The 16,801-nt window shown below is 34.3% G+C and overlaps 1 protein-coding gene across 1 annotated transcript in view; it reads right to left on the bottom strand.

Moving 5' to 3' along the window:
• LOC127835950 (uncharacterized) overlaps window positions 1-12,913 on the bottom strand; it is an 89,934-nt gene extending 77,021 nt beyond the window's left edge. The window contains exons 1-4 of the mRNA XM_052362369.1: window positions 12,835-12,913; window positions 6,253-6,351; window positions 4,241-4,335; window positions 3,001-3,144 (exon numbers count right to left, since the gene is read on the bottom strand). Of these exons, the coding sequence (XP_052218329.1) occupies window positions 3,001-3,144; window positions 4,241-4,315 (219 nt within the window). The 5' untranslated portion in view covers window positions 4,316-4,335; window positions 6,253-6,351; window positions 12,835-12,913. The remainder of the gene's footprint in view (window positions 1-3,000; window positions 3,145-4,240; window positions 4,336-6,252; window positions 6,352-12,834) is intronic.
• Window positions 12,914-16,801: the final 3,888 nt, after the last annotated feature.

Below are 16,801 nucleotides of genomic sequence, written 5' to 3'. Positions count from 1 at the left end.
ATGACTCTGAACAAAAATAACAGCAAACAGCACACTTGAAAACACCTGCTGACAAGATCACGTTACAAAGTGTTCTGTCACCCTAATTTACTTCCTGGCAAGTTTTCATGCTGTAATTTGGCAAAGAACCGTTTATATGTTAAGTAAGGGCATATAAGACCTTAAGAGCAAAAACTAAGTAAATGTTTGATGATTGCCCTGAAATTAAGATGGTTTTGCTCCACTTAAAAAAAAGTTAGTAGATTCATATGCATTTTAATGTCCTTGGTATTTTGTCCGTGGGATCACATAATGATTCTTCATTATTTATGATATTTATGATATTTATAACATTTTTTGTTCTGTTGCTTTTATATTTAATGATCTTATTTGTTTGACAGTCATTCAACTGGCTCTCAATCTAAAACAAGTGTTACAGTTACAAACACACCCCAACTCTGCATGTCTTAAGATGTAGCAAGGTTCAGTTATTTTTTCATTGGAATAAGTTGTAAAAAGGTCTTACTTAACAGTTTATACCTATAATTTGTCTTTGTCTGAGTTTGTCATCTTTCATGTTTTAACTTGGGCTTACATGTTTCACATTGTGATTAAATGTTTCAACTGAGCTTGCATGTTACAATTTGGAATTTGCATATTACAATTTGGAATTGCGTGTTACAATTTGGATTTGCATGTTACAATTTGGGATTGCATGTTTCAATTGGGCTTGTTAGTTACACTTTGGGCTTACATGTTTGATTTCGGGCTTGCATGATACAGTGCAAGCTATAAATATTTAACTTTGGCGAAACGTGCTTTACATATAGCTTACATGATTCAATTTCAAACAAGGACGAATAACTTGCAGGAATATTATGTGGTCAAAATTAGAACAAAACAGTAAACCCAGCACTGGTAAGTTATTTTAATTTAACAAGGCTTGCTTAAATTTTCTTATTCTAATATTTTATTTCTGCCAAGTGATAGCATAACAACTCCGGCCCAGAAGCCAGCCAGACCATGGAAAAAGCAAAATTACGGTAAACATCATGAGGTTCAGAAAAAATTCCATAAAACTGGCACTCCTGGCAAGTGAAAAATTATGGCTCAGTAAATACTTTTGTCTGGTCTGTAAAATTGCATTTGGGCCAATTATAATTTAGAGATTACAATACCTCATGTCCAGTAATGGATTGACAACTGTTGCAAAGAATGATTTCAAACTGCTAATACAAATGACTTCAATATGTTATATTAAACCTCAAATAATTATGCTCCTTTTTTGGGATATAAACTTCCAAGGTCTATTATTTAGATTAATTTTCAAAGAATCTTTGAATAGGTCAATAAAATAGCATAAAATACTATCAAGACCAGAGAAAGTGGATGTGGCTATGGATCTGTTCAATGTTTCTGGGCTCAATGATTGAGCACTATAATGCCATAAGGCCTTCTGTGCTTTTCACTATTTATTAATTGAGCCCAAATATGAGAAAACTGGGCTTAATGCAAGTGTGTAAATTGTCGACCCAGACTAGCCTGTGCAGGGGTTTCGCTGTCGATCGCCACTGGCGCAAAATGGCTCTAAATTTTTTAATGTGGCTCCAATTTTTTAAAAGTGGCGAATTTCAAAAAATCGGTAAAATCCTATCCGAAAATGTACTGCGAGTCAAAAGCACGCGACCGAGTATTAGCGGCCAGCGTCTGTCAGTTGTAAATATTGATTTACGACGATGTAAGCGACCTACAGTGCGGAGTGCATTAGAAATCACCGAAGCATGTAAGTGTTACAAACGGTGTTTTTACTGCTATTGTCAAGTTTTATGGGGGGTTATTATCGGATTAACGGCTCCTTTATGATATTGAGCAATAAGTTAAGTAACACGGGGACAAACTGTCACGACGATCAATAATTATAATGATTATTAGGGCCGCTATTTCTTTGTTAAAATCAAAACCATGGGGCTGGCAAAAGCATTTAATTTCTCCACATCAACAAATAAAAACTTGTTTCAACAGGTATTTGTGAGCATTTCTGTTTAATAGATTCATTATTGTAATGTTCTGAGAAGTATATAAATTGATTAAGATAACAACAATTTCTGAATTAAATATAAAACATTCACTCGATGTACTATATTTCGGATATGTTAAATTCGGACATTTAAAGATAGGGACATTTATGTGTTGGTTTGATGTTGATAGTTTGTAAAAATATGTTTTATGTTATTTCAGGCAACTAGAATGGATGGTGGCAATTATCTGGGCCTTTCTGTCAGGAAAAAGGCGTGAACAACAGTCATTTAATTGAACCTGGAAATCATCCACCACTAACAGAAAACTTGTTAACAACAGAAACTGATGTATATCATGTCCAAATGACCAAATATAACTGTTTAACACTTTGAAGTGAGATGCTTTATTTTCTGATTCCCTTTCAAATGATGAACATTGGTGTGATTTTATGTTTAAATAATTAATTTCGAAACATTTATGCAGCATACTGTTTAATACATTGATGTTAACATTATTATATTATTTTGGTTACCTGTGTTGCTTATCAAGTTGAAAAAAATGTTATTTATATACAAATAAAGCTTATAAAGACTTATGAAGGTATGACTTATGAAGGTACTTATTGTTTTTTTTATGAAATAACATACTTTTTAAAGTGATAATATAGTCAATGACATTAATGTAGTAAGGTTTCTTTAAATGATTGTTCTTATTAATAAGGTGGAATAACCGACAGTATTCACGCCGCGAAAAAGTGGCGACAACTTTTTTTGGGCCAGTGGAACCCCTGCTGTGTCAGGGATGACACTCCGCTTTCATGGTGTTTTTGTGTTTACAGGTGGACAGCGTTGTCCCTGATTATTATACATAACATAATTTTGCTCCTTCTTCCATATATACACTTCCAAGACCTATTATTTAAGTTATCTGGGACAACACTACGCACATGCATTAAGCTCTATTTTCCCATTGCGAGGCTCAATCTGTCAAATTGGGTCTTACATGTGTCAATAACTCTTTCTCAAGCGCGGCGTTGTGGCTCAGTCTTGCTAGCTCCAGTTGATCCTGCCGAAGTCTCTTCAGTTCCAGCGCTCGCTCCCGGATCCGTTCTTGTTCCATTTCAGCGGCTTCACGGGCACTGCTCTGCTGTGAATGTTCACACAAATATAATTGTCCATTGCCCTTAGGTGTTTGTCTGCCAGGTTTTATGAATTGATACCTTTTTAAAAACACATGATCAAAGTGTAATCAAATAAGCGCAACAGGGCAGAATTCTGGTAAAATAGCGTTGTAAAATAGTGTTGGAAAATTACAAGTAATTAATTGTGGACAAAAACCTTTTCGTTCAAAATTGAGTCACAAAAATAATTATATGGGCTACAAATGGGGTGTCAAAATATTGTCTGAACACTTCTATTTTTTAATTATTTTTATATTTTTAATTACTTTTGATAAATGTCGGTATTATAAGAGGTATGTATTGGTTTTTATCCAACCAATGAATGATTTTCCATAAGAAATCACAAATGTCGTATAAAGTTAAGCTTCGTAAGACCGTGTATGTACATAATTTGATTTATTCTACATAGATAAAAATACGTGTTAAAATTGGTTAAATGTATTGTTTCTATTTTGTGTCTATATTGTTTGGAAATACTGTTGATATACCACTTTAAAGTAATAAATCTCTCAATATTTACCAGACAATTATGAAATCTATAAGCATACATTACACACTTGAATTGCAACCTATATACCAGGTTTTGTTTTAGCTCAGGTTTCACAAAAGGATAAATGGCACAATAACAGGGACTTTTATTGGGATATTATTGTATCTTTTTAATCCTATTCCAGTACAACAATTTATGTATTCATGTTTACAATCCTTAAATATATTAATGCATTAAGGTCAAAATGAGGTAAATGTTGTCGAGTTATAAAAGCACATCGAACACTCAACCAACCAATTGAGTCTCACTCAATGAAAACTGGGCTTTATGCTTGTGTGTAAAGTGTCATCCCTGATAAGCCCGTCTCTTTGCACAGGCTATAAAGTAACTACACTTTCTGCTATTATTGTATTTTTCATTTTAATGAAGTCTCTTCTTTGCAAAATCAGTCTGGGCCAAAAGAGTTGTCGCTGATTAGCCAGGGTGGACTGCACAGACTACTTTGGGACGACACTTTACGCACATGCATTAAGCCCCTTTTTCCCAGAATGCTGTTCAATTATCACCCAAACCTGTTCATTTGGCTCCGCCCTGTCCACTGCATGTTCATTCTGCAGATGGTAATGGCTGGTGGAAAATGTGTGCATATCTGTCACCTTAACTGGCTCTACAAGAAAACAAAAGCAGTTTTTTTAACATTTCGGGAATGGGACCAGGTCCCTTTGGGTAGCGAAAAATTGTATTGTTTTTACTAAAATTGGGAAATTAGTGTAGTTATTTTTTGCTAACAAACACTTTAAAATTTCGGTTTAAAATTGATAGTAAGTGTAATCAATATTATAATTATAAAGGTTTAACCTATATAGCTGGGTAGGGATATTAACTAAATGCTGACTTGTATTTACCAAAAATATATTATTTGTTTGCAAAACTTACAATTTGGAATTCTAGTCAGTCATTTGGAAAAAATCTGTTTTCATTCCAGGGGCCTGGTTTAAACAAACTTTGTAGAGAACATATAGATGATGCTACCTTTCAAATATCAAAGCTATGGGCTTTTTGGTTCCACACAAGAAATTAAATAAAAGCTGCGCCATGAGCGCATGATACGCCCGTCGTTCGCCAATGAAGTAGTAAGGTAATAAATAACCCTTTGAATCATTTTTTTACTTCAGTTTATTTGTATTTGAATACATGGTTTATTTTATAAGTACATGAGCATGGAAATCACGAAATTTTGACGAACAAAGTCCCATAACTCTGGAACGACAATTCAGAATTCCGTCAAAAACGAAAGGGGATCAGGGTTTATCAATATTAAGATTGTGTTGAAATTTGAAAAAAATCCATCGAAGGATATTTGAGCTACAGTAGGACATTCAATGAAATCACGAAATTTTGACGAACAAAGTCCCATAACTCTGGAACGACAATTCAGAATTCCGTCAAAAACGAAAGGGGATCAGGGTTTATCAATATTAAGATTGTGTTAAAATTTGAAGAAAATCTGTCAAAGGATATTTGACGTAGCGTACGACATTAACAGACGGACGGACGGACGGACAGACGGACGCGGGGTATACCATAATACGTCCCGTCATAGACGGGCGTATAAAAAAAAAATCTTTTTAAGTCAATATAAAACTGGTAATCCCCAGGGCAAAGCCACTGCTTACCCAATGTGAACAAGGATATCAGTAAAACTGATGGATGCTCCCCAATGATGTTTTGTATATATATGGGTTAATTTTGTGGAAAAAACGTGTAACATCGATAAAATCTATGATAAGCCACGGTGACCTTGACCCAGTGACGTCAAACCTCATCAAAAGGTACAGGTCCATGCAAGGTACCTAGATGCCAAATATGTAAGAGATCTGTAAAATATTGAAGGTGCTATGAGAAACTGTAAAAAAATGGTGATGGAGAATCTATTATCAGCCTTGGTGACCTTGACCCCAGTGACCCCAAACCTCATCAAAAGGTAGAGGTCCATGCTAGGTGCCAAATATTTAAGAGATCGGTAAAGTATTGAAGGCGCTAAAAAATGAGGAACTGTAACAGAAGTGTGACGGAAAATATAATTATTAGCCTCGACGACCTTGACCCCAGTGACGTCAAACCTCATCGAAAGGTAGAGGTCCATGCAAGGTACCTACATGCCAAATATGTAAGAGATCGGTAAAATATTGAAGGCGCTATGAGAAACTGTCACAAAAGTGTGACGGACGGATGTACAAACTGGCAACTATATGCTCCCCATAAATATAATATATATATATATTATATATATGGGGAGCATAATCATTTTAACTAACTTTGTAGTGTAGAAGACTAATACATTTTGCTACAAACTGAAAATGAAAGTCATAGGCATTACGGTATCAGAAAAGCAGCATTTTAAAGGTTTTCCCATACACGTAAAACATTTGTCCGAATGGCGAGGCCAATTTTGACTACAGGGGCAAATTGTACTAGCCAACCTCTAGTAACAAGAAACACCATATATGCTTTTCATCAGATTTACCAGAGTTTTGTGGTTATACATCTACTAGAAACTCTTAATTGTTAAGTCTATACTCACTAGGTTTGGGCCAGATGACATTGGCCACTGGGTCAGGAAGGGGCAGGCATGGCAGCAATCTGGGACGCCCGGGCCTTCTCTATTGCCAGGGCCTCCTGCCTGAAAAACACAGCATAGACTTCATTAAGTACATTACTGGTAGTTTTTATAAATCCTTATCATAATCCCCATAAACCTCATTATCATCAGCACCAGCAGCATTGTCATCATGAATATATTCATCAACGTCAACACAATCATCAATTTCATCGTCCGCAGAAGTATTTTTATCAGCAATAGTATCACAATTTTTACATTGGTATTCCTTCCCTTTTGTAATATACCAATAATATTTTCTGGATTTAAAAATTCATTTATCATGAATATCATCTTTTCTCAGCCATCATTTTTCGTTAACATAACATATATTATTATTGGTCAATAGTGGTCAAGCTGTTTTATGGCCAACTTTGACCTTAAATCACTGCGTGACCTTTGAGGTAGCGATGTGGCAAAGTTATGACTGAGACGAGAAATTTCGTATTTACGTATTGGCACACAGTGCGATTGCTGTTAAATTAATTGAACATCAAATAACAATAACACACACATGCTCAATACTATATTCAATATAAATCAAAGTTCTCTCATATGTTACATAACTTACAATAAGCTTATTTTATTAATAGAGTGGTACACGTTTCTTTTACCATTTTACCTGGTTACCTAGTTTTTGAATACACGAGCCCAGAATAAAAGTCGACCTCGATATTACCCAAACAAACAAAAAATGAGAATAAATTTGGTTAACTAATAGTCAATAAATAAGCTATTTATTGCATAGTTATTGCCAATGCAAATGAGCTAATAAATATGCAATAAATTGGCAAAAAATTGGATCAATAAATCGGCAATAAATTGTGAATAATTTATTCATACATGATAAATGAATTGTCAATAAATAGGGTATATGAATTGTCAATAAATACGGTCAATAAACTGGCAATAAATTGGACTTAAGTACAAAGCCTATACGCAATAAATTGACAACAAATTGGGTTAACAAGTCTGCAATAAATAGTGTTGATAAATTCTGGAAAAAAAATCTGATGAAAATTTAAATGTAACAAAGTATTAATTTGTTCCTGTATTTTTTATTAAATGTATTGGCTTGTTACAGATTTTTTATGCATGGACTGTATAATAAGAAAGCGTCATTTGTGCTAATTAGCCTAATACAAGTTCATGAACACATATTTTGAGGCCATATATATTCAGGAAAAAAAGGCAATATGCCCATCATTCCACATATAATACATTACAAAGAAATGTATGGCCAGTTAATGGTGGGGCATTATACAATATATTAGATATCTGGTAAGCTATAGATACAACAACATGTAGTCTTGATGATGAATTTGTATGGAAGTAATTGAAGGAAAAGAAAATAGCCTTTAATTGTCTGAGACCAGAATGGAGGGTATCTTTCGAAGAAAAATGATCATTCAAGCTTATTGATATGAAATTGTATATAAAATTAAATATATATTTCAAATATGTTTCAAAAATGTTATACACTTCAAATTAGGAGGTCGAAATAAACCCAAAATGTGAGTGACCCCAAAAACCTATGTCAAATTTATGTAACTATGTTTTTATCTTTAGAATATGAATTGTAGCTCTATAATTCTTATAAAATAATGAAAACTTACACAGTGTTTTGTTTTGCGTAAATGTACATATCAGGTGCCTTTATCAATATTAGTTATTTACATTATAGTAGCCTGGTCTCTTATGAATTCCACGAAGGCAGTGAATGGAGGGAAACTAACGAAATGTTTCTTCTTGTAATCGTTGGCTTTGGCTGCCCAACGTTCTTGAACATTTGTTGGAAGCTTGGCTAGTAAAGGGGGCTTAGCCAATCGAGGAATCGTAGAATGATAGAGCCGTTGAGTTCTCATTGTCTTCTTTCAAGACATTCTTCTGTCATTCAGCAAGTCACTAAGCTCATACCATTTTTTGAGGCTTTATAGGTCAGTTGAGGGAAAGATTCAATTCGCCTTGTGATAGATTGGTGGACAATCTCCGCTTTTCCATAACGTTCATCCAGTCGAGACCATAGTTTCTCGCATGCTAGGACTGGATCTCTGCGGTACGATGATCTCAAGACATCGGTGTGCTGGTGAGAACTTGGCCCCAGCCACTTCACAGCCAAATCCATTTCCTCAGAAGCGCTTGTATCCATCTTGAACATCACGTTCTTGAAACTCGTTTTCCAGGCTTGATAAGACTCCGCTTTGTCACTAAATATGGTCAGTCGCGAGAAAGCCTAGTCTTTTTTAAGGAGTAATTTGCACAGATTTTCTCCCATATTAGTGTCAGATACTGTTGGATTGTTTGTGGCTAGAGGATCTCGAACTGTGTGTCTTCACACCACTATGGACAGAGTTTGGCTTCATGCTGGACATGACTTTTTAATATTGATTGTTTATTTTGGTCAATCTTTTCCAGCGCGTGTAACTTTGCTTTTTCCTGTAGCGACGCGTCTGTAATGAGAGCCGATAATTCTTCAAGACTTGCTTCACTTTTCACATTTTTTAAGTACACTTCCAATTCGTCTTTAACTTTTACGTAACTTTCATAGGTAATTGCTGTTCAATCAGGTTAATTTCACCAACATTACTGTCATAAGTTAAACTACTTACTATGCACAAACTTTCAGTCACTTTGCGCCATGAAGCAGAACAGCGCTTCCTAAAGTCATCAATTCTCTCTTCATAAAGAGCCCTTCCTTTTGCAGAATACGGACGTACACGCCGTGTTGACATACGATAAACTTTCTTAAGCCGGTTGAAATACAGATGAGACTTTAGTGCGACCAATTTTGAACGTGGATTTAGTTCGATGTCCAGTACCAGTCATCTCCATCTGCTACTAACAAAGTGTAGGTCAATTTACTTTTCTGTTCTGGAAACAGATAGCAGACCTATCGTGTCGAAAAAGAACACTGTATGTGGTGGTACTCAGTATTTATTCTTAGATTCAACTCTATGTATGTGGTATATTGCTGCAATAAAACAAAGTATCCTCGAGTATCCTAACATCGTGGTAATAACGAAAGTTGGCCTCGCACGACGTAAACTGTCAAGAGATCTTGGCGGTTCAACACTTAAATATTACATCTGTTATCGGTAAATGTTACTACGGTAGATAAAACAAAAAACATGCAGGAAAATATTTCATAATCTACCTTTTCATTGCATACCCATTGCTCAGCGTCTCGGTCCCTGTGTATCCTAAGTTCGTGGTAAACCTTCCAGGTTAAAATTGATCAACTTCTGGTTTGAAAATGTTATTTTTTGCATAAGGCCAATCAAAACAATTGTTTACTGTAACTAATTAACTTTCATTTAGCTGAGAATTTTTTTATGTGGGATTAACAAGTTCTAACTTTTGAACACTGAAAATAACAAAAACACTATCTACGTATGTCTCATTAAAACAGAACTTATTTCTCGGAACCAGCAATGGCCGGATGCAGTAAAAGGGATCCCCAATCCTTACATAATCAGTGTTCTGCCGTGGATGCGCCCTTGCGTCATTGGCGCAAAAATAAAAGATTTGTCCCCACCCGTTTTCCGTATATGGGCCCGCGGGCGCAAAGAAATTAAGAATAAAAACTCATTGATTCAATTTGTAAGTCGGTATAGTAATCGAGTGAATGTGTAACTAGAACGAATTATTTAATTGGACGTGACGTCATTTTGCAGCCAATGGTTAATTTACATTAATAACACTTTATTGCATTGATAAGTTGAGATTATAACAACCAATAAGATATCAAGGAAATTTCCATACCTATCAAAATGGCGGAAAGTGACCGGCCGAAGAAAACAAACTCCATTTTAGTTTTTTTCCTCCAGCAAGTACACTTAGAAAATATGACGATAATAATAACAACATTCCAACGGAGTCTTCCCAAGTCCCAACATCGTTTAGCAATGACAAAAAAGTCTGCCCCTATAAATGTACATTCCAAGCAAATTGTCTTTGAAAATTGTCTTTGTCACTGTTTGACATTAACAAAATGACATGCAGTTTGTGCTAAAGCACAAAAAGGAAAACGCCTTTACTATCGGTAATTCTTAATATCGAACAAGGACTTTGACACGCAATGCTGAGTCCAATGACCAAAGTTTTATAAATATGTTGACAATTGTTTGACAGATTTAAAAAGTTTAAAAAATGTTCAAGTTTGAATTAGAATGTTACATCCTGTGGACTGGCTCACAGTACGAAGAAATCAAGCAAATTTAAGTGTGCAAGTAAAAGGTAATTAGTTTCTGAAAATTTAATTCTGCTACAAATATATTACGGTGTCCCCAGATTTTTCCTTTTTGTCCCCACTTTTTAAACCCTAATGGGTCCCTGTCCCCAACAGTAAAGATTCACGGCAGAACACTGCATAATATAATTAGCTGCGTTTACATAAAGTAACATTACTACTCAAAATCAACGAAAATTTCGTACAATATTTCATAAAATAAAGCTTAACAATTAAAAATCATTGTTCCTTATGGTCATTGTCAAAATTTCAACGCCAGATGTGGTCTGGTAGACTAGATGTTTGTGGATACAGGGGTTTTTTTTTACTAAGAAAGTGACGCCGATATTCGGCGTCTTCCCCTACCAGAATTTTTCCCCTCAAAATACAATTTCCCCACCAAAAATATCATTTTTCACCAAAATATAATATTTTCTCTCAAAGAAATGTTTATTTTTCCTTTGGGCATTCGACAATTATCTAATTTGCACCATGTACAACGATCTCGCTCTCCCTCTCCAGACGAACACAAAAAATCTGGGAATCCCAGTTATTCTAAATATAGCTCTTAAATTACGTCATGTAAACTGGGCAACTTATCGTAATAATCATGTGACTATTTTACTGGATACCAGTCTTGCGTGAGAAGGGTGTTTCGTCAATTAATTACCGGAAACCAGTCATATTTTCATCCGGGCTATATGCAAGCCAAGATATAAACGTGAAAACAGAAAAAAATGTCTCACAATTGGCGTTCTTACACAAACAAAATAAAACATTCGGACTCGGAAGATACTGAACGCATCGAGGCATTTTTTAAGAAAGAATAATCGATAACCGATAACCCAGCAGGATTCTGAGGTAATCAACATCGAACATTGTGAAAGTGAAAGTAGACAATCGGCAGCTGCCGCTCCTTTCCCTTCCCCTACTGTAGCAGATCAAGATAGTCAACCCATTCATCATGAAATTGAAATCACAAAATTGACATCGTCCCCCGGCTACAGTACAGAAATATAGTTAAAACATTTCCCATTATTAGATCTACACCTGCAACTTTATTAAGGACTTTGACTTTAATACGTGTTAAATGTGTTTAATAACAAAAAGGACAGAGACAAGCCTCTTTTGATGAGTTATAGACATTGAAATGAACAGTTTTTATTTTCCCCTAATATGTCTCTTTCGCACTCTTTTTACCCCTTTCACCCAGCGTCCAGCGTCTTCCCCTTTCTCTATAAAAACCCTGGGATACAAAATGCTCGTTTAGTGTTCATGTGTCGTATCAATAGATATAATCGCAGGAACATGGGATTTATTGTGGTCACAAATAAATAAAAAGGAGCATTTTGTATCTACAAATATCTAGTAATCATACCACATCTAGCGTTGAAATTGTGGCTATTGCTATAAGGAACACTGTGATTGTTTAGGTGTTAACTTTATTTGACGAAATACTTTACGAAATTTTCGTTGATTTTGAGCGTTTAAATAGAGACTTTAACCCATTTAACTCAGTGCTATTTTATTGCAGACCATTGATAAAATGTAGAAAACGGCTAAAATAACAAGTCACTTTAACTAAAAAATAAAAATTGCTTGGCCTAAAATTTAAATACTCATTTGCATACGCAGCCCTGGAAAGGTTACGTCGTCTTCTCTGTAAACAAAAAAAATGGGGGCAAAACTTTGGAGCGATATATCGGTCATTTTTCACGTGCTATGAACATGGAATAGTAAAATATCATTTTTTTAGAAAGGTGGTAATACATTTATTCTTATTTACCTGTTTGAATCGCATTTTCGTTGAATTTCTTCTCGGACGCTGTGTTAACAAACGCTGTCACTTTTGACATAAGTCGCACGCGAAAAAATAACGCACGCAACGAGAGGTCACGAGAATAATGGATACCACGATGTTAGAACTCCCATGATGTTTGGATACTCGACGATAAAAGACGTTCAGTTCTGCAGTAAAGAACAATGAAAGAACAATGAAAATGATGTATTGTAATCAAAAAATACTAAATGACTGAAAAAAGTTAAACATATAGCCTATACCTAAGTAATAAACAATCATAGTTACGAAAGAAAAGCTTTGGAAATTACCCTAACATATAGGACATATAGCCTCAACTGGGTCGAAAAGGTAGGTACGACGTAATTTGGGTACGAATAGCATCTACTGAAAAAACCTGAATGAATAAATATACCTCATAAATAATTACTGCCTTAACAAAATACAAGTTATATAGCATTGATAACATGTGGAAACTTACACCATGCGGGGCTATTAACCGGTATAAACGTCTTAAGAAAATGCCGAAATAGCAATATCGGCAAATGCCTCGATTTAAAATTCTAAGGTGAACAAACACTGATATATCCAAGGGAAGTAAGCAGCGCAATATTATACGGGTACATATGATCGATATAGCCAGCACACAGGTTTTGTTAAAATGTATACAAATTGCTAGAATAATTAGTTTGTTTCTCATTGATTGTGTTTTGTTGTTTGACAATACATTTGTAAAAGGATAAAAAAACACAAAGAAATGTTCATTTATATACATACAAAAACAAATTTTGCTTTCGTGTTCGCTGGGTCGTCTGCACTGAGGAAGGTATATAAATAGCGTCAATGACCTTAATTTATGGAAGACATAATTGTAAATATCTTTGATCTTCATCAGTTTTTTTTGCCAAAAATTATATACTTGTACTGAAATTAGTATTGAATTCAGTATTTATGAAGATGGCTGGTCTTCTTATAAACAAGAATTGTAATCAGGCCTAAAATGTCTGAAATTTGGCGATGTTTTGTTTCTGACAGTGAAGAGTAATTCAGGACAGATAGCATGTTTTCATGTCCAGATATCTGAATAATGTCCGTCGGTGCTATACCATTGTCCCTAAGTTTTGTGACTAATGTCTTCCTTGTTGCATGGTTCGTTAGTTTATTGTTTTTGTCAAGACCAGCCTCTTCGCACATAACTTTCAATAATATTCCAAGTTTTTTTCTCCTACTCAGTACTCTATTTTTTGTGAACCATTTGTCATCTTCATTGGTGGCACTGGCAGGAATTGTTCTAGGGGCAAAATAAAATGGATCTTCAGGATTTAAAAATTCTTCAGGTCTTTTAATAGCATAAAGTTTGTACATGTTCATAGGGCATCTCTGTGGGTCGCTGGTCGCCCAAACTTTAGGCATTACTTTCCGGATATCGGACACAATATCGCCTGTGCAAGTTTTTGTCTGCCTTTCATTAAGTTGAAGGTATTCAACCCCATTCGAATCTTTCTGAAGAGTTACAGCAACCCATCTGTAAGTGAAAATTGTTTCCTGATAAGTACGGTAACCTTGTATAAATTTAGTTTAAAACAGTATGACTAAACACTGCAAACCTATGAGACCCAGACCAAACCTAACTTTGCATCTGTTTTCAGGTCGTTTTTGTAGGTGTTTGCTTCAACAAAATGTTTAAAACCTTTTAAAGAGATAAATTATTTAAAAAATATTTAGTTTGTAACGGGTATGTTGGCTCTTGTTAGTTTTCTGTGTTCAATTAATTGCAATCATTTAAATTATGTTTATAATGGTTCAACTGCATGGCTTTTTCCCTGTTTTTGTGAAGCGGCCTTGGCCCCCTCATTTTGTGAAAAAATGATTCGCAAACTAATGACAATTGTGAAAAAATGAGTCGCCCACTTTCTAAAATTGTGAAAATTTGAACCACAAACTTCTTGAAATTTTGAAACTTTTTTAGTAGCAAAACTTCTTGAAATTGTGAAAATTTAAGTCGCAAATTTCCCAAAATTGTGAAATTTGACTCGCAAATTTCTCAAAATTGGGAAAATTTGCCATTTGCACAGAAAGAAAAAAAGCCCTGATCTCTTGTTATTATAATCATGTATTCACTGCAATTATTTTGCAATATATTATTCAATAATAATAATATAATGTGTTTTGAAATCTATAATAGATCTAGGGAAACATATTTAAATAAAAATTTTTAGCAGCGTTCAAATGTAACTATTATAGATATTTGTACATTTTTTAATTCCCATCTTAATGGAAAGTTTTATTTTATTAGAGTAATTGAATATTTTTTTATTTCGAATACATAATAGTGAATTTTATTGAGACACATCAAGTGACAGATGTCCGTGGGAGTTTGATTAATTTTATTCTACTGTATTTTAATTGTAACTGATTAGATATCAGTGATTTTATTTGCCCTTTTGGAAAAGGTACGGTACCAGCCCAATCAGGAAAATATCTGTTAAAAAACCCTGATATCGCAAAAAGAATTCATATTGGGAATTGTTGTTATTTAGTTTTGGCTGCCGCTACAAAAGACTTAAAGATTGTTAAATAATTGTTTTCAAGTTGTCAATATTATATTGATTTAGGTTCAAGCCAAAGAGCTGCATAGGGAAACTATCAAAATGTTACATTTATATAAAATAATAATAATTAATTGGGATTTATTTACAGCATTAACTTTGGGATAATTGTGGAGTTTTTTTATGAAGAAAGTTCCATTTTCTGGTACTTTATAAAAGGATAGCTTAATTGCTAAATATTGTGATCATGCTACATCTGATAGTTATTGCTGATATATTGAATACTTATTGCAAAGCCATTAAATTGTAAAATCAGTTCTGTAGTTCAATGGAGAATAACCTGTCTTCATAAAGATAGGGATATCTGAGTTCAAGTCTCAGCAGAAAGTTTACACTTGACTTTGCAATAAGACAGTTCAATATAATATTTGATTAATAAGTGTCTACTCTGTTTTTGGGATAATTACCTCAAATTATAATTCTCCGTAGTTCCTCGTAATCCAAGTGAAACACAATTGTTGAACCACAATGTGTTTAATAAAACCTTTGGCGATGTACCGCCCAGGATTCCACGGTCATAGAGTATATAGATTTCTTCGTCACTTATTGGATCTGTGGCATTTGGTTTGTTTCCCTTTGCCATTTTTTTAGAGTTCTTTGTATTGACTTTAAAGCATCCCTTGTCAGCTGAAAGTGATTGGTGTTGGTTTCTTGCATTATTTGCACAGAATATTTGTTGTGTTTCCGATCGATGCTTGAGATCATGTTTCGTATTGTGCTTGGTTTATATTCCGAACCATCACATTTTCTAACTGAAAGAACATAATTTGCCAAGTATTCGTAATATATCGGGGCCTATGTCATGTATTTCCCTTTTTTGTTGTTTTGTCAATAAGAATCTTTTGAACTTGTTTACATCAATCATTGTTTTCTTTAGAGTGTTCTTGTTGTCCGCTTGACATATTTGTTGTTTTACTTCATCATTTGTTAGTTGTTTAAAACAGTCCTTTACATTGAGGGTTGAGGGCTTGTTAACTGGAGAGGTATTTATCTGATCAATTTCGGAGGGCTCATGGCAGTCAAAGTCATTAAAATCAATGCCATACATTGTTTGAAAAACAGTTAGACTTATTTCAGTGACATTTGTTTTCAAGTTTTCAACATTGTTAAGACCTACATTTTCAATGTTCACCATGTCTGTAGAGTTTTCCCTATTGATTTCATCCTTCATGTTGTTATCAACATCTTGTTCCTTATTTTTGACAGTTGCATCTTTATTTTCTTCACTTTCAGCCATTAAATCTTTCAAAATTACATCAAAATACATTTGATCAATATAGTCCGACATTTTTCCATTCAAATATAGTGTTATTTTATTTTATTTAAATTTTAATGATATTTCTATGAAAAAAAATGCAGACGACTGAAATAGTATATTGTGTGTATTAGTGGAGTGTAACCTTTCTATTTATATAAAGAAACGCCGTATATTGAAGGTTATGTGTAAATAAATTTAAAGGCAAAATTGATTACTTCATTGCCATATGTTTGCTTAAATTTTATGCATTAATTACTTTTAAGATCATTTTGTTTTTACAAAACTATTTGCAAGAACCTTCGCATGTACATTTTGTAAAAGGTCAAAAGCTATAACGTTTTAATCGGCGCGTAGGAATAAGTTATATGGTTAGATCGCGGTCACGTGAGGTACTGCCGGAGATCATCTAGTTTATCCGACCCTGCTTTATTCGGTCAATGTTTACAACAGAGGCAGGATAATGTCAAGATATTGGACACTGCACGAAACCAAAGGTGGACTAAAGCTTACCTTTAGCACTTCGTACAATGGCGAAATAAAAAGAAAATATTATGGTTTTGATAGATTATCTATTTTATTAA

The sequence above is a fragment of the Dreissena polymorpha genome, chromosome 6, assembly GCF_020536995.1.
Source record: "Dreissena polymorpha isolate Duluth1 chromosome 6, UMN_Dpol_1.0, whole genome shotgun sequence".
In the NCBI taxonomy this organism is placed as follows: Eukaryota; Metazoa; Mollusca; class Bivalvia; order Myida; family Dreissenidae; genus Dreissena; species Dreissena polymorpha.
Note: the sequence above shows the minus strand (reverse complement) of the source record. Positions and strands in the feature narration are given on the sequence as shown.